Here is a 24,560-nt window from a genome sequence, read left to right as displayed (position 1 = left end):
ATGGACTTGTAATTCCACCAACCTTGCACTTTGCGTCTTGTCCTCTGACTTTCTACAATACCTCATAGACCCAAGATGGCGGGTATTCTTGGAGATGGTATTTCCTTGCTTAAGGCAGAAAGGAGGAGGAAAGGCAAGTGGGAAAGGACTATCAGTTAAGCCTGACCCCTTCTATTAGGGAAGCAAAATCTTTCCGATAAACTCAACCCGGTTGACTCCTGTCTCCATCACATAGACCAGAATCATTCAGTGTGGCTGCATCCAGATTGGTGGATCCCAGCTCAAGGGGGAGAGATTACCAGCAACTGGCTTTGACCCATTTTGATTCATCCCCTGGTACTAGGAATGTTGTCAGTCTCCAAAACTCAAGGGTTCTCCACTGCGACCTGATAAACCAAGACTTTACCAGCAGTAGGCTAGTACAAAGTCTACTAAGAAAAAGAGTGAGTACCTTTCCATTTCTTTCTACACTCTTGATCCATTTTTCACTCTGTTACCAAATTTTTGTGTCTTTGTTTTCCTAGCACAGCATCTATCCATTCTCTACTCAGAAACTCCCAGCAGTTTCCCACTGGCCTCATGTTAGAGTCCAGATACTCACCCTGACAGCCAGTAGGTCTGACTCTGACCTTTACCTGCAGTAACCATGCCCACAGCTCTCCTGCTCGTGGTATTCCTGGATCTGGGGACATACAAGTGTGTTTTTGCCTCTTGGCCTGGGCTCATGGTGCTCACCGAGCTTGGAATGTCTTCTTTTCAGCCTTCCTAAATCCTCCTCAAAAACTCATCTTACATTTGGCCTTTTTCATTCTGCCAGGCAGAAGGAACTGCCCCCTTTCTAGTACCCTAATGATTTTGCTTATAAATCATATTATAGTATTTATACTAGTCTGAGTTGAATTATGGTTATTTTCGAGTCTACCCATCAGAATGGAGTAGGAACTTGGATTTAATGTTTTTATTTTGTTTGTTCACTCAGCAGATTTATTTAACATCTGATATATTCCAGCTCATGGTGATGTTAATGCAAAAGATAGGAACCCTGCCCTCCAGGACAATGCTCAGAGAGAGAAGGAGGCAAATAGGTCAGCAGTGGCAGCCCAGGACCTATACACCTGCTTGAAGTGTTCCTCTCCTGTCATGAGGCCATGGAAGGAGCCTGACCCTTTAGGCTTTTTTTTAGACTCTTTTAACTCGATAGCAAGTACATCGTTTCCCAGAAGACCTGAATAAAATGATTGAAATCAATATTAGAAGTATAAACCTGATTAGTGAGTTGTTTGGATCTTTTTAAACACTTGTTGATGCCACGTTAGTCTGGTTCAGACATAGATTTTATGCCTGTGTAACAGCTAGATTTGTGAGGCTGGAGAATAAAAGCATAAATCCTTCAAAGCGAGGGAGTCTTGCAAGCATTCCAGTGCTGGAGGCTTGAATTGTGCAGGGAAGCTCTGCTGGAGATTTGCAAGGATGCAGATATGCTCTGACATCCAAGTGCCCTTGGAAGGTGATCATTCCTGGGTGTGGGCGCCTTCCACAGTTGCAGGGATGTCGCTGTCCTCTACAGGTCAGAATAAGTACCACCATGTCTCATGGCCTTAAAAATGTTCTTCCATGTTCAAGTATTATCTTCAAAATTAGTGATTATTATTTCTTGTGGATTCTCTAAGAATTGTCTTGTCTTTAATTTGAGTTCAGTGTGGGAAGCAGCATGGAAAAAGCAGTCTGTAACTCTTCGGGGATCTTGAGCCTTGAATGTGATGACAGCTGTACGTCTGTTCTCATGTTAAGAACTGTTGAAGAATTAGAGATTTCACTTATTAACATGTCATTTCCATGCACACAATAGAAAACTGCAGTAGATCCTACACTCAGTACTATTACCAAAAGTATAAATTTTCGGAGAGACTTTTTTCCATCTTTCCATCCTGGGAGAAAAATCATTAAAAGGTGTGATTGAGTATCTACTAAGGAAATGTTTTACTTCTGATCATACATCGATGCATATACTGTGTTTCAAAGGCACCATACGTTTGGACATGAGAACATTGGAAGACCCCACACCATTATAAAGGGTTGGTGAATGGCAACCTTAGGTGTAAGTGGGTCTTTGTGGGAATCATTACTCTGCTACTGGGCTCTCAGTAAAATGGAACAGAGCCACCTGCTTCGCGGAGTTGTTGTCTGAATGAGAGTTAACCCACCCATAAAGCCCTTGGTATACTCAACATCATCCTGGGCCCTTGGCAAATTGTAGTTATTTTCCTCATTTAGCTATAGAGAGGATTTATACCCATGGGAAGAATGTTTTTCATTGTCCAACTCCTTTCAAATAAATTTGGAAACTAAGATGAAATGGAATAAATCTGTAGGAAAGTACAGTCTAACACAACTGAATCCTATAGAAATAGAAAGTCTAAACAGGGTAATTTCCATAGAAAAAAAATAGAGGAGGTTGTAAAGGGTTCCCTCCAAAAGAAGCATCTGTAACAGATTGATTCACAGGGAATATCTGCCAAACATTCAAATATTAGGTGACTCCAATGCTACTTAGGTTATTGCAAGAGAATTGAGAAGGAAGATAAACTTCTGATTTTGCTCTGTGTGTAGGATGTTGACTGTGAAACTTGACAAAGATTGCACATAAAAATAAAAACCGTGTATCAAGCTAATGCATTAATATCAACATAGGAATTTTAAATAAAAACTAGCAAACTAAAGAAAAAAACACACAAGAAAAGAAATACCAATGAATGATTAAAGGAGATTTAGTCCAGAAGTATGAGTAAGGTTTACTATTAGAAGTTTATTAATAGATCTTAAGAAAAATATCATGTGAAAATCAACATCCATCCATGATAAAACTATTCAGTAAGGTATATGGGTTCTTTCTAAACATATGTACACATGTGTGTATAGCCCAAAAGCCAGCAGCCAGCATCTTACTCAGTGTGGCAATACCACTAAAGTTAGGAGCAAAACAAAGATGCCCGTTACCTCTATGAATAGTTAATATTATATTGAATTAGTCAATTTGATCAGGTAAGAGAAAACAGAGGCTTAAGAACTGAAAATTCAGAGTAACAATCTCTATTTGCATATGACATGATTGTATATCTAGCAAACCAAAAATAAGTGAAAAAAAAGACCCTATGGATAAATTTCTACAAACATTAATTAAGAATTTAGTAAAAGAGCAGGATATAAATTTAACAGCCAGAAGTCAATAGCATTGTTTATAAATATGATAACCAGTTAACACACATAATGGGAGAAAAGATACCTTTTATGGATACCTAGGCATAAATATAACAGGAAAATACAGAAATAGACCCAATTGCATATGCAAACCTACCATATAGCGATGAAGACATCTGAAATCAGAGGGGCTTCCCCACTGATGGGTTTTTTTTTCCTAAGTGGTATTAGAATAGCTGGATAGACAGGGAAAATGATAAAATTGGATCCATTCCTCACTTGATCCACCAAGATCAAGTCCAACTACATCAGCGCTTTCAATATAAAAAAATAAAACCCTTCAGTTAGTAGCAGGAAACATGAGTGAATTCCTCTATAATCTGGTAATGGGAATTTTTTTTTCAGATTAAGAGTCAGAATCCAGAAGCATAAAGGAAAAGATAGAAAACTATATATAAACTAGTTTTAACAGACATATTTTAGAACAGTTTTAAGTACACAGCAGAGTTGAGCAGAAAGTATGGACAGTTCCCATATAACTCCTGTCCCCACACACGGAGCCTCCACCGCTGTCAGCATCCCACACCAAAGTGATACATGTGTTACAATCAATGAACTTACACTGGTACATCCTCATCAACCAGGGTTCATAATGTACATCAGGGTTCACTCTTGGTGTTGTGCATTTGTTGGTTCGAAACCTTGGGAGTTCTCAGGGAGAAATCCAAAACTGGCCCACGTTCTCATATTTAATGAAACTAACTTACCCAAGGAAAGAAGCAAACAAATAAATGTGTGGAGTGCTTTCTAGGAAGTTGAATGGTTCTTTACTCTATTTGATTATATAAACCTTATCATTTAAGGAGCTTATCATTTAAACTTGACATCAACTTGCTGATTTAATAAGGAACAAAAGCCTAATGCATAATAAAATGTGAGGGAAGTGCATTTTTAGCATTATTTCCATTTTAGCAATATTTCCCAAAGTGTGGAATAGCCCAGCCTGTGGATAAGCCTGGCCCCCAGCCTCCACATGTGACGTGCACAGTCCTCTGTGTGTGTGTGTGTGCGTGGGCAAGAGAGATCTGCGTGTTAAGAGGGTGTCTCCGTGGCAATAGCTTTTGTCCTATCTAGTTGGGGTCCCTGCGTGTGTAGCGTGACAGAGTTTACACTGTCACAGGGGTTATAGGGTAGCACCGCTGGGACCGAGCACGACTGCGGTTGGTTGGTCAGGAGTCAGGCAGGACGCTGAGGGGAGCCGCACAAGAGACATCCTCGATGTGACAGACAGACCAGAGCACCTGTGAGTGTGCAGGACACCCTCCCAGGACTGTGGCCTCAGGGAATCAGGGGCCTGGGAGGGAGAGAGGGAGCCAGGCTACAGTTGCCCAGACAGAAGGGCATGGGAAGGACCTCTGTGCTCTGGGCTCCCGGGTGACCCTCGCAGGGCTCCCAGCAGAAGAACGGCCACCTCAGTCTCATTGCCTGTTGAGGGGAAGGTAAAAGGCCGAGGACAGCTCTTGTCCCAAGAGGAAGACCAGGACACATCCCCTCAGCGCCACCCAGCTCTCCCTTCTCAAACCTCCATCACCTCACACACAGAGAGGAATCATGCAAATACCTTCAATAGATACCTTCTCAATAGATAACCAGCAAGGACCTACTGTGTAGCACAGGGAACTAAACTCAGTATCTTATAATAACCTATAAGGGAAAAGAATCTGGAAAAGAATATATATATGTATATATTTATATATATGTAAAACTGAATCACTTTGCTATACACCTGAAACTAACACAACGTTGTAAATCAACTATACTTCAATTTAAAAAAATAAATAAAATGATTTATTAAAATATATAACATATATTTTTAAAGAGCACATAAATTATTTTTTAAAATACCTGCTCAAGGTTAAAGAGCGTGTCCCCCAAAATGTTTTTAGGAAAATGCCTAGCCAGGGGCCTGGTCCTCAGGACGTGGTTAGTGACTCTTCTGATTCTCAGAGAGTTGCCCCCATGCTGGTGGTTTGTGACCAGAGCCAAGGGTACAGCCCCCTTGTAGGCACATAGGTGGCCCTCGGGAAGGGAGCTGGCAGCTGGCGGCCCCCCACCATGGCCTCAAGGGAACAATGCTGTGTTCACTGTACCTGCTGCATAAGCCACAGAGACACCCCCGCCCACGTGGAGTCGTCCTCACAGGGCGGCCGGGAGCAGGAGAAGGGCAAGTTCATGGCTATGTAGAAATGGAAGGAAGGACTCTCGGTTTCATTTTTTATCAATTTTCACATAACAACCAGAAACTTCTGCTCTTCTCTCTTTTTTGAGACATTCAAACCACAGGATGTTACAACAGAAAGTGTCCTTAGCTCACTTAACCAAAGCGCTGTATTTTGCAGGGAAGGGGCCGGAGGCTCCAGGATGAGCTTGGATGGTGGGTGCAGAAGCAACTCCCCTGACCCCCCTGCCTGGGTTCCCCACAGAGTCCCACTGTGCATTTCCAGGCCTCCACATCCATCTGCCCTGGACTCAGGGACTGGGGCACAGCCAGGAAGGAGGGTGCCTGTCATCCTGCCTGTGTCTGAACAGTGATACTCAGCAAGGTAGGGGCACACCGTGCCTCTGGTGCTCTCAGGAACGAGCACCTGCCTGTCTGCATCCATGCCTACACGTAATCAATTAGCAAACCTGCTGGTATTTCCAGCGGGACTGGGCGAGAGCAGTGAGAACACATGTATCCCCTCTATCATCCAGACTAGCTCTTCAGCGCTTCCAGAGGCAGCAGTTCGATTCCTCAGTGGAGACCTGGGCAGGAGAGTTTTGTCCTTATCATCACCGGTTGGAGAATAGCTCACTTTTACTGAGCATGTGCTGTGGGCCGGTGTGTTTCATGCACTAACTCCTTCAAACTTTAGATCGGCTAAGAGGTACTATTATGATTTTAATCCACCAATGAGTAAACTTAAACAGTGTACCTGAGGCCACACAGGCAGTGGTGGAGGAGCCACTTTGGCACCAAGAGACTGATTCCAGGGCCAAGCCCCATCCCCAGACTGCACTGCGTCTCCTAAGGCAAAGCCACAGCGGGAACAGCTTGACACACCCCTGTCCCCAGGGCAGGAGGCAAGACCCTCAGAGAAGTTCTGTCCAAGGTCCAAGATATAGAGCTGGGATATGGCCACCCAGGCCCTCACAGGGCTAGAACGGGCCAGGGGTGCCTTGGCCATGCAAGGCAGGTCGAGGGGCCTAGCAGTGCTCTCTGGAGGGCTGGCATGGGGCAGTGGGGGTGAGGACGGCCAAGGTGGCCGGGAGCCCGTGTCCCCACTGGCCTGGCTCCTCCTGTGTCATCACAGCATGTGAATGTGTGGCCTCAGTGGCATTAGGTTTAAGAAACAAGTCTTCAAGGGGATGTGCACATTAGCCTCTTGCGCACAAATGTTTGTACTTGAATGTGGCGAAAAGGTCCTTTGAAGCCCACCCTTTAATTTCTGTCTGTGTGGAGGACAAGGCACAGAGGAGGAGGTGTGGGCATGAATCTGCATTGCAGCGTTGGTGAAAGCCGGTCTTGGTCCCAGGTTGGCAACCTGGTGTAAGTGTAGAAATGATTTAGGTTGAGTTATGCGTGACAGCCAAAAGTTGGAAACAACCAAGGGTCCAGCTACAAATGAATGGCTAAACAAGGTGTGATCCATCCATATGGTGGATTATTATTCAGCCTTGTTGTGGCCTGCATTCTGTGACCTCCCAAAATTCATATGTTGAAGCCCTAACCCCCAATGTGATAGTATTAGGAGGTGGGGCCTGCAGGAGGTGATAGGGCTTAGGCGAAGTCATGAGGATGGAGCCCCCATGATACCGTTAGTGCCCTTTTGAGAAGATACCAGAGCGCTTGCTCACTCTGCCACGTGAGGACCCAGGGAGAAGGTGGCATCTACAAGCCAGGATGTGGGCTCCCACCAGACACCGGAGCTGCTGGCACCTTGATCTCAGACTTGCCAGCCTCCAGAACTGTGAGAAATCAATGTCCCTTGTTTGAGCTATCCGGTCTGTGGCATTTTGTGACAGCATCCTGAACTAAGATGAGCCTTAAAAAGGAAAGAAATCCCAACACCTATTACAACACAGATGCACCTTGAAGACTCCATGCCAAGCAAAATAAACCAGTCATCGAAGGACAGATATTATGTGATTTACTGATAGGAGGCTCCTGAAGCCATCAATTCAGAAACAGAAAGTAGAGTGGTGGTTTCCAGGGGCTGGGGGAGGGGGGAAATGGGAGTTATTGTTTAATGCGGACAGAGTTTCTGTTGGGGAAGATGAAAAAGTTCTGAAGATGATGGTGGTGACGATGATGCACAATAATGCAGAATGTACTTAATACCACTGAACTGCACGCGTAAAATGGTTAATTTCATGTTATGTATGTGTTACAACAATAAAAACATGCAAGATTCAATGTATTGATGGGGTGCTTACTATTAAGGTTGAAAACAGCTCTGTAATGGGAAAGGGATCCTCACTGAAATATAAGTACTTGCTACAAGGAAGAAATTTGAGACACCACCCCCCTTGCAGAAGCCCCCAGACGTGGGAGGTGATGGCCACCCAGTAAGTAGGTGCCGGTAGGGCCCAGGAAGGCAGCGGGCTTGATGCAGGCAGTCAGCCGAGCCCCAGGTGCACCTCCTGTGACACGAAGCAAAGCCTCAGCCTCTGGCTGACTGTCAGGAGAGTAACATGCTCTTATCTTCTGCTTTGTCCCCCAGGTGGCAGTGACCAAAGAAGAGGCTCTCCTGGCCGAGGCCCCAGTACATGGAGAGAAGGAAGACAGCAATCTTCTAATTGGAGCCATATACATTAGGTCAAAGCATTTTCTTATTTTCGAGCCACACCAACTCAAACATCACACCCCAGTCAGAGCCATGTGCAAGCTGGTATAGTAACAGTGAATGTCTCTGAGGTCACAGGCCCCACTGTCTCGTTCCTCCATCCTGGCACCTTCGATGAGCTTATTTCTCCAACTCTTACAAATGCTCAGGCGGGCTCAGAGAAGTTACACAGCATGACACAGCTCATCACAGGGGCAGAGCTGGGGCTGAGATTAGGCCAGCGTTTCTGGCTCTAAAGCAGCAGCAGTCGGCACAGACCTAGCCCTCTGAGCAGAGCCCATCCAAGTGCTTATCTTGAAAAAGGAACGGGACACTCATCAATAGCATGGGATTTAAACTCACCCCACGACATGTAAAGTTAATTACATATTCATTAGGATAACATTTTCCATCATCTTTACTCAGCAAACTTTCTGTGAAGGTCCAAATAGCAAATATGTTTAGTTTTTTAATTTTAATTTGATCTGTTTATTTTATTTATTTATTTATGGCCGCACTGCATGGCATGCTGGATCTTAGTTTCCCAACCAAGGATCAAACCCATGCCCTCTGCAGTGGAAGCGCAGATTCTTAACCACTGGACCTCCAGGGAAGTCCAGTATGTTTGGTTTTGTGGGCCTTGTGGTCTTCTCTGTTTTAACTGCTCGACTCAGCCACGTGCACAAGCGACCACAGACAGTACAACGAGTGGGCGTGGCTGGTTCCAATACAACTTTATTCACAAAGTCAAGTGGTGGACCATACTTTGCCAACCCCTTATCGAAGGAGACAGAGGGTGCATTTGTGCTTTATCAGGCGTGACTGTATTACCACTGGTGGCCCTGGTTCACTGGTGGGAGTCACCCTCACATGCTGTGTGCTGGTTGGTTTTCCCCAGCAGCCGGCTGGCACAGTCGGCCTGTGGTCAAGCTGCAGGGCACTGTTTTATCCCCCTACCTGGGATTATTCTGCCTAGGAAATCTGAGAGCTTTATGAATTTTGTTGGATTGTTGTTGTGAGAATGACAACTCTTGGAAAGTTGGCGAACGGTTTGTCCTCTTCAGCAAGCGTAGTATTTCTGTCGACTCTGGATTGATGTGGAATCTTTCCTGAGAGCCAAGTGAGGGGGAGGGCTGAGGTGGGCACAGGGATGGGTCAGTGATAAAGGCATAGGTGGGATATAGTGGCAACACAATTACATTTGTGTAAGTGTTACACGTCTGCATAACTTGGAAGGGGATTAGAAATCTAGCGACTCCAAATGAATCTTAAGATCCGGTGTTTAATTTTTCTAGACCAACCTAGACCAACCTTTTCAATCGGTAGTCACTGAAATAGACAGAACGCAAAGCTGGGAATGCCCCCTCTCTCCTGTGGCAGCTACAAAGGGAAGACATTTGAGTCTGACTTTTATTATTTATTGTCACACATCAGGCAATCAGGCAATGTCCCACATTGGCTCAAATATATGGCACAGCAAGCAGAACTGGTTTCTTCTCTCCATCATGTTTGCCTCTCTGTTCTCTCCTGCAGATGGATGGTTTCTAGCCTGCTTCCAAACCCCACCTCAGCTGAGTGTTGGGCGGCCCTTCTACACGATCCTATGACTCTTGATATGGACGCAGTCCTGTCAGACTTTGTTCGGTCCACGGGGGCAGAACCTGGTCTGGCCAGAGACCTGCTGGAAGGTAGGCCTCCTCCAGCCCACCCCCCAACCCAGTGACAAAAGATAAGAAGTTTTCTCTTACCTGACGAGGGTGGTACTTAGACTCCTAAAAAAGCAAAAGAAGGTGTGGATGATGAAATCACTTTTGTTATTCTTGTCTTTCTTTGGGGAATGGAATAGATCACCCAACTCTCTACAGTAAAAGAGCAGAAGGCATTAGCTAAGCTTTGCTTTGCATTAAAGCTTACACATACCGAGTCAAAATCTACCAATACCTATTTTTTAAAGAAAAGATATTTAGTAAAGCAGAAATTAGAGAACATTCAAAAAAACACTTTTATTGGAGACCGTAGCTTCTTATCTTTGTCTTAGCTGAGACAAAAATACTTTAGGTCAAAGTTTTTGGTGAAAAAACAACTAATAGCCAATAAAATAGTTGAAAATAATTCACAAGCAAGAAGGCAAATTCATCCTCAAGCTTTTAGAGTAGGTATCATTCACTACATGAAAAATGTGCATAGTCCATATTTAGAATGTTTTGAGATAGTTATTCAGCTATAATCATAATGAAATAAAAAGTAATGTTTAGTTTCAGTCTCTAAAATGGATTTACTTTGTGTATTTTTGAAATTTCTTTTTTCGTGGTGGGGTGAAGGGAAGAAGTGGGAAGAACCAATGACAGCTTCTTAGGAGAGTCCTGTGTGTGAAAGGGGAACATTTTTAAACAATTAATCTTTGCTTCATATGTATAAATTCCTACTTGTGAAATTAGCAAATACTTGGTCAAGTCGTGTTAAGTCACAATGATTCCTTCATTCACTTAGGGAAAAATATGAATTACTGTAGATTTGTATGACTGGAGGTAACTATTCAATCCTATTGAAAATTAGCCGCTTATTGGGGGTTTCTGATTAAATGGCAGTAGTTTTTAAATTTCCCTGAACCTCCCAGAATTTCAAACAAACTCGAGGTTTACAATAAAATATGCTTAGAGAATATCTGTGACATATGTGAATCAAAGTGCTGTTCCAATGTCTCCCTGATAGCTTTCACTGCTTTTCTTAATTTCAGTGAGCAGTCATATGGAGAAGTAGGTTTACAGTGAGATTGGCAACAAGGGCTGGGGTCAAGTCCAGACTCAACATTTACTGGCTACGAGATGCAGGGCAAATTATTTCATTTCCCTTAAGCCTCAGGTTTTTTTTCTATACAGTGAGCCTAACCCACTTTCCAGGGCGATCGTAAACATTAGGAGTTGTGATGTAAATGCTCAGGTGGAATGAGCAGCGTGTAGAGATGCTCAGACAGTAGCAGAAGATCTTGTCCGTGGTTGCCCTCTTTGCAACTGGTACTGACCTCACTGCTGAGATCTGGTTAGGCTTCAATTGGAAGCAAGAGTTGTCAACTCTTTTCTTTTTTCTTTAATTTTATTTTTTAAGGGAAAATGACTTTTTGTGTACAGTTCTAAGAATTCGAGCATGTGTATAGATTTGTGTTATTATGACCGCTCTCAGAACACAGAACTGTCGCATCACCCCCAAGTACCCCTCCTGCTCTCTTTAACGCTGTGCCTTCCCCAACCCTGGGCACTGGCAACCCCTGCTCTGTTTTTTTATCACTTTGGCTTTGTCTCTTTCGAGAACTTTCTATACATGGAGTCACGCAGAACCTAATCTTTTTAAACGGGCTTCCTTTCACTCAGCATAATTATTTTGAGATTCATTTGAGCTGTTGTGCGTATCCATAGTTTGTTCCTTTGTTCTACTGAGTGGTACCCATTGTAGAGATGGACCATGGACTGTTTAGCCATTCACCTGTAGGGAGCATTCAGTTGTTTCCAGTTTTTACAGTTAGACTAGAACTGCGATACACTTGAGAACAGGGGTTTTGTGAACACAGTTTTAATTTTTCTAGGGTAAACACAGGGGAGGGGTTGCTGGTTCACATGGTAAGTATATGTTTAACTTTAAAAGAAGTTGCCAGGCTGTTTTCCAGAGTACAATACCGTTTTGCATTTCCACCAGAAACGTGTGAGAGTGCCAGCTGCCCCACATCCTCACCAGCTCCTGGCTTTTTTAAAAAAAAATTTAGCCATTGCAGTAGGTTTAGAATGGTATTTCCTCATCATTTTCATTATCATTTCCCTAGTGACTAATGATGCTGAGTTTTTTTCATGTTATAATTTTTCATCTATGTATTTTCCCTGGCAAAATATCTGTTCAAGCCTTTTTCCTATTTCTCAGCAAAATTAGGTTGCTATTTTTTGTAGAGTTGAGTTTTGAGAGTTCATTATATATTCTGAGTATAAATCCTTTGTCAGATACTTGATTTGCAAATATTTTCTCCCAGTCTGTGCTTGACTTTTCACTCTCTTAGCAGTGCCCTTGGCAGAGCAGAAGTTTTTAATTTTGATAAAGTCCAATTTATCATTTTTTTTTCTTTTATGGATCATGCTTTGGATGACATGTCTAAGAACCTTTGCATAACCAGGTCATGAAGATTTTCTCCTGTGTGAACTCTTAAAAGTTTTATACTTTCATGTTTTCATTTAGATTTCTGACTCATCTTGAGTTGATTTTTGTATACTGTGTGAGATTTAGGGTAAGGTTCATTTTTATGCATATAGATGACCGGTTGTTCAAACCAGTTTTTGAAAAGCTTATCCTTCGTCTTTGAATTGCCTTTGCACATTTGTCACAAACCAACTGAGGGTATTTGTAGGAAACTATTTATTGATGCCGGTTCAGTTCCACTGATGGATATGTCCATTCCTTAGACAATACTCCACCGTCTTGATTACCATAGCTTTGTAGTGAGTCTTAAAATCAGCATGATTCTTCCAATTTTATTCTTCTTTTTCAAAAGTGTTTCAAGTATCCTATTTTTTTGCCTCTCCATATAAACTTGAAGATTGGATTACCTCTATCTATAAAGTTTCCTGTTGGAATTTTTATTGGAATTATGTTAAATCTATAAATCAATGCTAACTATGTTACGTCTTCCAACCCATGAAGTCAGTGTAGCTATATTTTCCATTTATTTAGGCCTTATTTCAGTGCTTTCATGAACATTTTGTAGTTTTTAGCATATCAGATCCTGTACGTATTTTGTAAGATCTATATCTAGGGAGGAATTGAACTTCTGTAGATGGTATTTTTTTAAGTTTGGTTTCTAATTGTTCATTGCTCGTATATAATCAACATGCAATTGATTTTTCCATGGTGTCCTCATATCCTGCAGTCTTACTAAACTCAATTATTTGTTCAAGAGTGTGTGTCTGTATTCCTTGAAATTTTCTATGTAGACAATTATGTTGTTTCCTTTCCAATGTGTATGCCTTTTATTTATATTTCTTACCTTACTCTTATTCTTCACTTATTCCTGTTTATTGCACTGGCTAAGACTTCCAGTTAGAGGTTGAATAAGAGTGGTGAAAGGGAACATCCTTGCCTTGTTCTTGATCTTAGAGGGAAAGCTTTCAGTCTTTCAGCTTTATATAGAATGGGTTTTTGTTGATGTTCTTTGTCAGGTGAAGGAAATACCTTTCTGGTCCTAGTTTGCTGAAAGTTTTATCATGAATAGTTGTTAAGTTTTTTCCAAATGCATCTTCTACATCAGCTGATATGATTGAGTTGTTTCTATTCTTTAAACTGCTAATGTAATGTATTGCATTGATTGCCTTCTAATAGTAAACCAGCCTTTCAGCCATTATTTCTTTAAAGATTCTTTCTGCTGCACATTTTTCTCCTCTCTTAATGGGACTTGGATGATATAAAGGTTAGACCTTTTGTTATTGTCTTACAGGTCCCTACAGTTCTACACAATTTGTTTTCCAGTCATTTCTCCGTCAATTTTTCAGATTGGATAACTTCTGTTAATCTACTTATAAATTTACTGAATCCCCTGTCATCTCCATTCTGTTACTGAGCCCATCCAATGACTTTTTATTTTAGTTGTTGAATTTTTTCATTTCTAACATATCCACTTGATTCTTCTTTATATCTTCTGTTTCTTTGCTGAGACTTTCTGTATTTTTCAAGAGTGTTTGCTCTCTCTTACTGGTTAGAAAATATAATAACTGCTTTAAAGTCTTGGTCAGATAATTTCAATATCTATGGCATCCCAGCATTGCTATTGAGATTCCCTGGGTTTTTTGGTATAGTGAGTAAATTTCTATTGTATCCTAGATATTTTGAATATTATGTTTTGAGACTTTGGTTGTTTTTTAAATCTTATGGCAGATATTGTTATTTTTGTTTTAGGAAGTAATTAACCCAGTAGGGTTCAGACCACAAGTCCTCAGTTCCCCAAGACTTCTGTGGATCGTGGTTTCGACTTTGAGAAGTCGAAAGTGCTGTTGGATCTGTCTGGTGTATGTACCACCTACTGGCCAGTCTGGGACTTAGGCAAGCCGTCTGTCCCATATTTTACTGCTCCAAGTCTCTGGAGTCTATTTAGGGTCAGATCCATACATGTGCAGCTCAGGGGTAAGCCCAAGAGTTCATAAACAACTTTAAGGGGTTGCTTTCCCAAGCTCCTGCCTTACCATAATTGCCTCGATAGTTCTGCGTCCCTGGGACTCTGCTCTCCAGCCCTTCAGCCAGCACCCTGAGGCTGTGTGTGCCCCGCACTCCTGCACACTTGATTTGACTGCACCCACCTCAGAGCTGAGCAGAGGCCAGAGAGAGAGCAACAGCAGTGGGGCTCGCCACACCCGCTGGGATCCACAGCTCCTCTGATTAGAGAGGAAGGTTCTCTGCCTTCCTGTTCTGATTTCCTGCCATCTCCCATTGCTGCCACAGGATTGCTTGAGGTCTGGGGCACAAGAGAACTGAGGAAAAAAATTTAAGAAAAAAAAAGATAAATAAGGGACTTCTACACTCTCTCTGAACATTGTAGACCCCCTTCCTGCTTCTTGAGCCAGAGGAGAGGTCTCCTTTGGAACCAATGCCCACTTCTGAGTTCTGGGCTGCACTGAGTTCACGTCAGAGAGACTGGAAATAAAAAGTGATAAACTCACCACCAGTTCTGTGGTCTTCTTCCTCAGTCTGCCTGCTCTCATTACTTCTCTGAATAATGAAGTAATAGGTGAAGTAATAATGAAGTAATAGTAGCAGGTGAATAGATGCTTTCAGTAGGAGAGACGCAGTGGGGTGTCCTTCCTTCATATACCCTGGAACCTGTCTTCTGTTTTTACAAGTGGGAAGGCCATGTTTACCTACGTATGGTGGGTTCTTTAAATTGTCAAAGGTATTTGGGTCAAGATTTTTCTAAAAGTCAGTGTTTCAAAGAACAAACTATTTTCATTGTGAGGTCTCAGATCTTTCTAAGGGTAAAAAAATTTCAGTGATGGCAGAAGCTGGGTGAAAGGTACATGGACCCTCTCTGTAGTGTTTTTTAAACTATTTGTGTGTTTTTATGGAAGCAACCTAAATGTCCATCGACAGATGAACAGATAAAGAAGACGTGGTATATATATACACACAATAGAATACTACTCAATTATTCATATAAAAAAGAATGAAATAATGCCATTTGCAGCAACATGGATGGACCTAGAGATTATCATACTGAGTGAAGTAAGCCAGACAGAGAAAGACAATTATCATATGATATCACTTACATGTGGAATCTTAAAAAATGATACAGATGAACTTATTTACAAAACAGAAAAAGACCCGCAGACATGGAAAACAAACTTACAGTTACCAAAGGGGAAATGTGGGAGGGGATAAATTAGGAGTTTGGGATTAACAGATACACACTACTATACATAAAACAGATAACCAACGAGGATCTACTGTATAGTACAGGGAACTATACTCAATATTTTGTAATAACCTATAAGGGAAAAGAGTCTGAAAAAATGTATATATACCTACACATATATGTGTGTGTGTATGTATAACTGAATCACTTTGCTATACATCTGAAACTAACACAACATTGTTAAACAACTATACTTCAATTTTTAAAAAGAGTAAAGTAAAAAAAATTGTGTTTTTAATTAATTAATTTTTTTAAAAAATAAAAAGTTAAAAACACACAGTGATGGGAATCACAGTACAGCAGAGGAAGGTCAATGAGAAGAAAGAGTAGCAGAGGCTGATAGAAATCTGGCAAAAAAGGCAGGATAGGGACAACGGGATAAGCAGAGACAAAGGCAGAGGAAGTGAACAACAATCAACCTCTGGGTGAAAGGGTGTGTCCTTACCTGGTCGCGGGCTTCCCTTTGCCAGTTGGTCAAGTGGTCCTTCTGAAACAAAGGTCAGGTTGGGTGACTTTGTTTCCCAGATTCCTCTGATATCCCCTCTACCTGCAGAATAAACTCCTTCACAAGCCACTCAGGTCCCTTCAGCATCCAGCCCTGCTCCATCCCTTCTACCTCATCTCCCACTGCATCCCTTCACCATCCTTCTCCCCAGACACACCATACACCTCTGTGCTTGTGTTTAAGCTCATGTCTAGTGCTGCCCACTCCCCCGCACACACACTCTGTCTCACTCTTTATTCTACTCCTCTTCCAAGTTAGACCACAAGCTCCATGACAGCAAGGACCCTTCCAGGTTTTGCCCACTTTGTCCCCCCACCATTGGCACATGCTAGCCCCTCAATAGTGTGATCTGGCTGCTGGGAAGCAGGAACAAGCAACCAGAAGGAAATCCTCATGTGCATGGAGACAAACAATAAACAGCATAAATGAGTTAGATGGTATTTTAATGGTTAATGCCATGACGAAACCCGTATAAGGGGAGCAGGTATTGGGTGTGGGTATGGGTGCAATTTTAAGTTAAGGTTGTCAGAGAAGGCCTCACTAAAAAAAATGGAATCTGAACAAAGATTTGAGGTATGAGAGAGTGGATACCCGGGAAAGAAGTTTCTAGGAACAGTTGGAATGAGTTGGTCATTCCTTGCCATTCCTCAGAACTTTGTAGACTTCTATTACAACAGATATTTGGTTGTGTCTTATTTGATAATTGATCACATACTTTTTTTCCTCATTAAATTAGAAGTTCTTTGGAAAATAATCTGAAAAAGAAAAAATACATATATACATATATATGTGTGTATGTACGTATAACTGAATCACTTTGCTATACATTTGAAATTAACACAACATTGTAAATTAACTATACTTCAGTTTTTTAAAAAAGATAATAATGGAACCAATCTAAAGGGAGTTTTCCTGATTAAATTAAAGGGATATATAAAATATAAAGAAAAAGAAGTTCTTAAAAACAAGGACAGTAGCATTGATGACAGTAGTTAGCATTTATGAGGCATTGTTCTATATCAGACACTAGGCTCTTTAAATGTGATGTCTTATTTAATCCTTGCAACACATTAACAAAGTCTTAGCTTTCCCATTGTAGGCAAGAAAACCGAGGCCAAGAAAATTCCTTGAATTTACAGTCAGGACGTAGCAGAACCACATGTGAATCCACTTGTGACACTAAATACCAGGTTTTTTCCTGCAAAACCGGATCACCTACCATTGATTCCTGTACCCACTGTGTCCTTGTAGAGTATAGCAGCATTTCGCATGCTATGTCCATTTGGAAGAATTTTAATGAATCACTGGAGGAATGTTTGAGTAACCCATTTTATGATGTGACTAATTAACTTTTCAAATAAAATACCACTTCAAGAGACCACAAAGACTCTTCAAAAACTAGAACTAATAGCTAACATTCATGTGCCAGGCACTGTCTGGCCACTTGACATATATTAAAAGTTGGTTAAAAAGATTTTCGAGTGGGAGGCCAAACACGTGGGTTCTTGAAGTGTCAGTTCCCTACTTAAAGAGAAAGCGACTCTTACACTTTTACAATAACTGAATTTCAGGCCTTGCAGCTTTACCAAGATATTCTTTCCATGCCTCACTTATGTTGCTATCCATGGGGGACAAATATCCTTGAGCAAAGAAACCAGGCTGCATTTAGAAAAAACATTAACTGGAAATTAACATCTCACCTGTCCCTAGTCTAATTTTTCAGAATCTTTGTGGAATTTTCAAAATTAAGGACCATGGTGACAAGTGAGTTAAATCGTATTCTCAAAACTATATATGCACGTAGGGAAGCTGTCCACGTATTTTAAAATGCATGTATGTTTACCAGTTGAGTTGGTAACTTGATAACCAAAGTTTCTAAAGTTGTTTATGAGGAAATATACCCTTTTCCAGTACTGGGTTCCTTGGGTTTGAAGTATATTTAGTTTGGAAATATGCAAATGGTGGTCCAGCTCGTATGGAGAGGCAACTCCCAATCACTTGCCAGTCATATTGACAGGTAATTCCATTAACCTTTACGTTTGGCCTTTGAAAATGTTCCTATGATACAGGGACAGCAGCTGCTGGCTTGGATAAATGCAGTAATGCTCCAAAGCATACACCCAAGAAATGGGGGAGAGATGGAGGCAACTCAGGGGAGCATGTGTTTAGCAGAAGTCTCTCCTTAGCCTGACAGCTGATCATCCACCCCCAGCAAACCCACAAGGCTGCCATGGAACATTTCACAGGTGGGAGGAGCCCAAAGGCCCTCTGCCTGGAGCCTGGCCAGTCGCCGTGGCTGACCCAGGATGCTTTGGCTCCAAGAGCCACACTAACTTATTAAACACCCAGGAAACCAAAGTGGGCGCCAGAATGGTCACACTTTTAATTACAGTGAGAAATAAAAGTGTCCCAAGGCCAGATTCACCACATGTTTTACCCAGAGCATCCTTTCTCTGCAGTCAAGCTAGATCTGAAGCCCAGTCTTGAACACACGTCACCTGATTTACCAGGAGAATTCACTGCTCTAACTTTTTTCAAATTTGCATGATTAGAGGGCTGCTGTGAGCAAGTCCCACGTCCCTGAGTGGGAAGAAAAAAGCAGCCTGGTGACTGTGAATCCTGAGTGGGAATTAGAGGAGAAGGTCGGATGGCCTCTGGCCAGAGCCGGGATTACTTTTGAATCTAGAAATGATTACTGAAATGAAACCACAGGTTCCTCCCCCTACTGTCCTGTCCCCAGATTAGTCGTATTTGAAATAACCAAAAAAAAAAGTCCTCTCCAGGATCCAATTTCCAAGACACCTCCTCTGGCATGGTCCCATTCAGGAGGAAACATTTTCTCCTTAGACGGGTGAGTGTATTTAAATACTTGTGAAAACAAACTGAGACCATTAGGACTATGTGTGGTAGTTCTGTTCTGGCACGCTAATCAATTAAGTAGATCCCTCGTTTCCTTTCCCTTAGGGAAGATTGTAACCCCAGGTACCATCACTGGCTGCTTGAAATTAAATGCTTCCTCTCTGGAAAGCCAACCACATCCATTTCGGTCTTTCTGGAGGATGTCTCCACCTGAGCTACCCACCTTTTTGTGTTCTTCTACCTTGCTCCCCTGATAGGCATGTTCCTCCAGGGCTCCTAGTCCTGTGTACTCAGTAACGCAGACTAAATGGAATTTCATTGAAGAGGCATCCCCAGCAGCTTGTGGGTGGACTTCTTAATGGAGTATGTGATGCAGTTAGTAGGATCTGTGTCCCTTTAACCCCCTCCAAGTGTCTTCACTGCCACTCTCCCAGCCTCTTCCTGCCCCCTAGTCAAGCAGCTCACTGCTCAATACCTGATGATATTAAAGAATTATTGTCAGTTAGTTTTAGGTGTGATATTGTTACTGAGGTTATGCTAAGAAATATACACACACTGAAATAGTGATGGATGAAATGATATCACTCTGGGATTTGGGAGGTGGGGGAATGGGTGAGATTAGAAATGAAACAAGATCAGCCATGAGCTGATTATTTATTAAAACTGGGTGATGGATGCACAAGTGTTCATAATAATCTTCTGTATATTTCTGGATGCTTATACAACTTTCCATAACAATAGTTTAAAAACAGCATCAGGAAACTTTTGCTTCCAGCCAAGATGGAGCATTAGGAAATGGGCTTACCCTCATGCTTGAGAAAAGAGAAGAGAGCAGTGTGTAAGAAACAAGCCACTGAACTATAGACAATGAAGGACAGTTATCCCTGAAAGATGGGAAGCATACAAGGGTAGTCCTGTGGTTGCCGAGCTCATGGCCTTGAGAGTGTTTCCAGGATGTGGTGTGGAGAGAAGGATCCGAGATGGAGCCCAGCAGACTGCCTGTCATGAGTCAGAGCTGAGAGTCGGGGAGTGAAGGAGATCAGAACAGAGAGGAGAGAGATGCACAGGAAGAACGCCAGCGATGTACCAAGGGTTTGCCTCTGCTACTTGGCATGTGTGTAAGGAAGTTATGTGCAGCTGGGGAAAGAACCAACTAAGATTAGAGGGAACAGTGCCCACCAGCAACACAGAGCTAAGTACAGTGTCTGTGCCCACCCATCAAATAGCAAAAGCACCAAGTGTGATTTCTAGAAGGGTGTTGCCTCAGTAATGGCAAATAATTAACCCTGGAATAAAAACTGCCCTGGTCACACCTAAAACCATAGAAGCAAGACCCAAAAGGATTAAATTGTTTCCAAGAAATGTAACTACATTCCAGAACACAGCTGAGTAATAGTGATTGGAATATAAACTCGTCCAGCACCAAACAATATAAAATTCACATTGTCTGTCATCCAATCAAAAGTTAGCAGGAATGCAAAGATGTGGGAAAGTATGACCCATAATGAGGAGAAATTATTCAATCAAAACCAACCTAGAACTGACATAGATGGTAGTATTATCAGACAAGGACATTAAGAGTTATTAAAAGTTGTAAAAACAGCAGAGTTGAATAAATTGTATTCTGTATGTTCAAAAATCTAAGTAAGGATGTAGAAGATATTTTTAAAGACCCACATCAAACTTCCAGATATGAAAACTACATGAGTTTAAAAATTAACTCAGTGGGATTAAGAGCAGATTGAATATTACAGAAAAACAAAGATTAATAAACATAGAAGCATAACAATAGAAACTATCCAAAATGAGAAAGAGAAAATAAAATTACAGAAATTTAAAACATGTCAGTGAGTTGTGAAAGAAGTGCAGTTAACCTAAAATATGTGTAATTGAAATTCCTGAAAAGGGGCGTGAGGGACAGAAAAAAATAACTGAAGAAATGAGCAGTACGTAGGGGAAATTTCTATCACTAACCTTGTTAGAAAAAAAGAAAGGCCTCAAATCAATGACCTCAGTTTCCACCTTAAAAACTAGAAAAAGAAGAGCAAATTAAACCCAAAGTAAGCAGAAACAATGAAACAATAAATATCAGAAGTAATGAAACAGAACAGAGAAAAATAATAGACAACTCAATGAACTCAAGAGTAAATTCATTGAGATCAATAAAACTGATAAACCTCTAGCCAGATAATCAGGGGAAAAGAAGATAAATTAACAATATAAAGAATGAGAAATTACCTTAGTACAGATTGTATAGACACTAAAAGTATTATAAGGGAATATTATGGACAAGTTTATATTAATAATTACAACAACTTAGATGAACTTGACAAATTCCTTGAAAGGTGCAAACTACCAAAGCCGATGCAAGAAAAAGTAAATAACCTGGATATCTCTCTATCTCTTAAAGTGATATAAGTTGGAGTTAAAAGCCTTCACTCAAAGAAAGCTGCAGGCACAAACACTTCACTGGTAAATTCTACCACACACAGAAGAAATTATAGCAGTTTTACACAAACTCTTCCAGAAAATCAAAGAAGAGCTATACTTCCCAATCGATGCTGTGAGCCCGTAGTACCTAATACAAAACCAAACGGTCCAGAGCAGATGTTCCTCATGAAGATCAATATGAAAACGCTAAACAAATTTTTAGCAAGTGGAATTCAGTAATATATAAAAAGTATAATACATCATGACCAAGTGGGTTTTATCCCAAGAAAGCAAAACTAATTTAACATTCAAAAATCAATCAATGTAATTTACCATATTGACAAACCAAAACACAGAAAACTGTATGATCACCTCAATAGGAATGTAAAGAGTCTGACAAAATCCAACATTCATTCCTGATTTAAAAAATAAATAAAAACTCTCAGAAAACTAGGAATAGAAGGGTACTTTCTCAATCTAATGTAGAGCATTTACAGAACAAACAAATAAGCAAACAAAAAGCCCTACAGCTACCAAGATACTTACTGGTGAAAGAAAGAATGCTTTCGCGCTAAGACCAGGAACAAGACAAGGATGCCAACCCTCACCACTGTATACATCATTTCCCTGGAGATTCTAGCCAGTGTAGTCAAGCAAGAAAATATAATTTCAAAAACCATCCAGATTGAAAAGGAAGAGTAAGCTATCTCTAGTCACAGAAGGCATAATGACCTATGTATAAGATCCAGTGGAATTTACAAAAAGTTATTGGAACCAATAAGTGAGTTCAGCAGTGTTACAGGATACAAGATTAATATGCAGATGTCAATTCCATTTCTATATATCTGCAATGAATAATGGAAATTGAAATTTCAAAATATAACTTTTTCAATAGCATCAAAAGATATGAAATACTAGGGATAAATCTGACAACAGTGTGTAAGACCTATACACTGAAACTACAATGCATTGCTTAGAGAATTAAAGACCTAAATGAAAGGAGGGTTGTTGCACATCCATGACACCTCAATATTGTTGAGATGTCATTCTCCCCAAATTGATCTTTAAGCTCAACACAATTCCAGTCAAAATCTCAGCAGGCATTTTCTTGTAAAAATTGACAAGCTACTTTAATATTCAAAGAGAAATGCAAAAACCTAGAATAAACAAAAGAACTTTGAAAAATTAGAGCAAAGTTGCAGGCTAACAATATCTGTTATTAAGAATCATTATGGGGCTTCCCTGGTGGCGCAGTGGTTGAGAATCCGCCTGCCGATGCAGGGGACACGGGTTCGTGCCCCGGTCCGGGAAGATCCCACATGCCGCAGAGCGGCTGGACCAGTGAGCCATGGCCGCTGAGCCTGCGCGTCCGGAGCCTGTGCTCCGCAACGGGAGAGGCCACAACAGTGAGAGGCCTGCGTACCGCAAAAAAAAAAAAAAGAATCATTATGAAGGTCCATAATCCAAAGAGTGTGGAATTGGCATACAGATAGAGAAATAGATCAATGAAACATTGGTAAGTCAAGAAATAGCTCATATATATTGACTCCTGAAATCCAGTAAAGAAACGAAGGCAATTCAGTGCAGAAAAAATAATCTTTTCAATAAATGACGGTGAAATAATTGGATATTCATGTACCAAAAAACCCACTTTGAGCTATACCTCACGCATATACAAAAATTACCTCAAAATGGATGATAGACCTAAATGTAACACCTAAAACTCAAAAATATTTTAGAAAAAAGCATAGGAGAAAATCTTAATGGCCTTAGGTTAGGCAAAGTTTTTTTTCCAGCTTTATTGAGATCTAATTGAAAAATAAAATTGCAAGATATTTAAAGTGCACACATGATAATTTGATATACGTATACACTGTGAAAGGATTTCCTTACCAAGTTAATTAACACATCCATCAACTGTTTGCCTTTTTCCTTTTTTTGTAAGAAAATTTAAGCTCTACCCTCTTAGCAAATTTCAGTTATACAATACAGTGTTATCAACTATAGGAACCACATAATACGTTAACCCCTCAGACCTTTTTCATCTTATAACAGAAAGTTTGTACCCTTTTACCAACCTCTCCCCATTTCCCCCACCTCCCAACCCCATGAAAACCACTTCTCTACTTTCTGTTTCTATGAGTTCAAATTTTTTTTTAAGATTCCGCATATAAGTGAGATCATGCATTATTTGTCTTTGTCTGGCTTATATCACTTAGCATAATGCCCTCCAGGTTCATCCATGCTGTTGCAAATGACAGGATTTCCTCCATTTTTAAGGCTGAATAATATTCTATTGTGTATATATATTTTCTTTATCCTTTCATCCATCAGTGGACATTTATGTTGTTTCCATATCTTGGCTATTGTGAATAATGCTGCAATGAACATGGGAGTACAGGTGTCTCTTGGAGATAATGATTTTGTCTCCATAGGATAAATACTCAGGAATGGGATTGCCGGATCCCATTGAACTGCCGGATATGGTAGTTCAATTTTTAATTTTTTGAGGAACCTCCATACTGTTTTCCATAGTGACTATACTAATTTACATTCCCACCAACAGCTCACAAGTGTTCTCTTTTTTCCATATCCTTGCCAGCATTTGTTATCTCTTGTCTTTTTTAAAATAGACATCCTAACAGGTGTGAGGTGATATCTCATCATGATTTTGATTTGCATTTCCCTGATGATTAGTGATGTCAAGCACCTTTTCGTATATTTGTTGGCCATTTGTATGTCTTCTTTGGAAAAATGTCTATTCAGGCCCTTTGTACATTTTTTAATTGGATTATTTGGGGGATTTGCTCCTGAGTTATAGGAGTTCTTTGTATATTTTGAATATTAACTCCTTATCAGATATGCAGTTTACAAATATTTTCTCCCATTCCAATAGGTTGCTTTTTTATTTTGCTGATGGTTTCCTTTGCTGTGCAAATGTTTTTTAGTTTGATGTAGTCCCACTTGTTTATTTTTTATTTTCATGCCAAATCTAAAAATCGTTGCCAAGACAAATGTCAAAGATCCAACTCTCTCATTTTCTCCTGAGAGGTCTTAGGTTCCAGTCTTAAATCCATTCCGGTTGATTTTTGTATATGGTGTAAGATAGTGGTCCAGTTTCATACTTTTGCATGTGGCTGTCCAGTTTTCACAACACTATTTATTGAAGAAACTATTCTTTCCCCATTGTGTATTCTTGGCACCCCTGTTGAAATTAGTTGACCTTATACAATGCAGGTTTAGTTCTGGGCTCTCTATTCTGTTCCAT

The 24,560-nt window shown here is 40.8% G+C and overlaps 1 protein-coding gene across 2 annotated transcripts in view; it reads left to right on the top strand.

Annotated features, from left to right (window-relative positions):
• Positions 1–24,560, top strand: part of OTUD7A (OTU deubiquitinase 7A) — a gene marked incomplete at both ends in the record, with an annotated part of 196,413 nt that overhangs the window by 9,569 nt on the left and 162,284 nt on the right. Inside the window, one exon of one of the 2 annotated variants that reach the window (XM_082841749.1) lies at positions 9,597–9,751. In XM_082841749.1, coding sequence (XP_082697875.1) covers positions 9,597–9,751 — 155 coding nt within the window. Of the gene's footprint in view, positions 1–9,596; positions 9,752–24,560 lie in introns of those variants that run through there. The other variant, XM_082841750.1, reaches the window with a different exon arrangement.

The sequence above is a fragment of the Leucopleurus acutus genome (assembly GCF_964270905.1).
Source record: "Leucopleurus acutus genome assembly, chromosome: 1".
In the NCBI taxonomy this organism is placed as follows: Eukaryota; Metazoa; Chordata; class Mammalia; order Artiodactyla; family Delphinidae; genus Leucopleurus; species Leucopleurus acutus.
The sequence above is the reverse complement of the archived record's forward strand: the minus strand, read 5'-3'. Positions and strand labels throughout refer to the sequence as shown.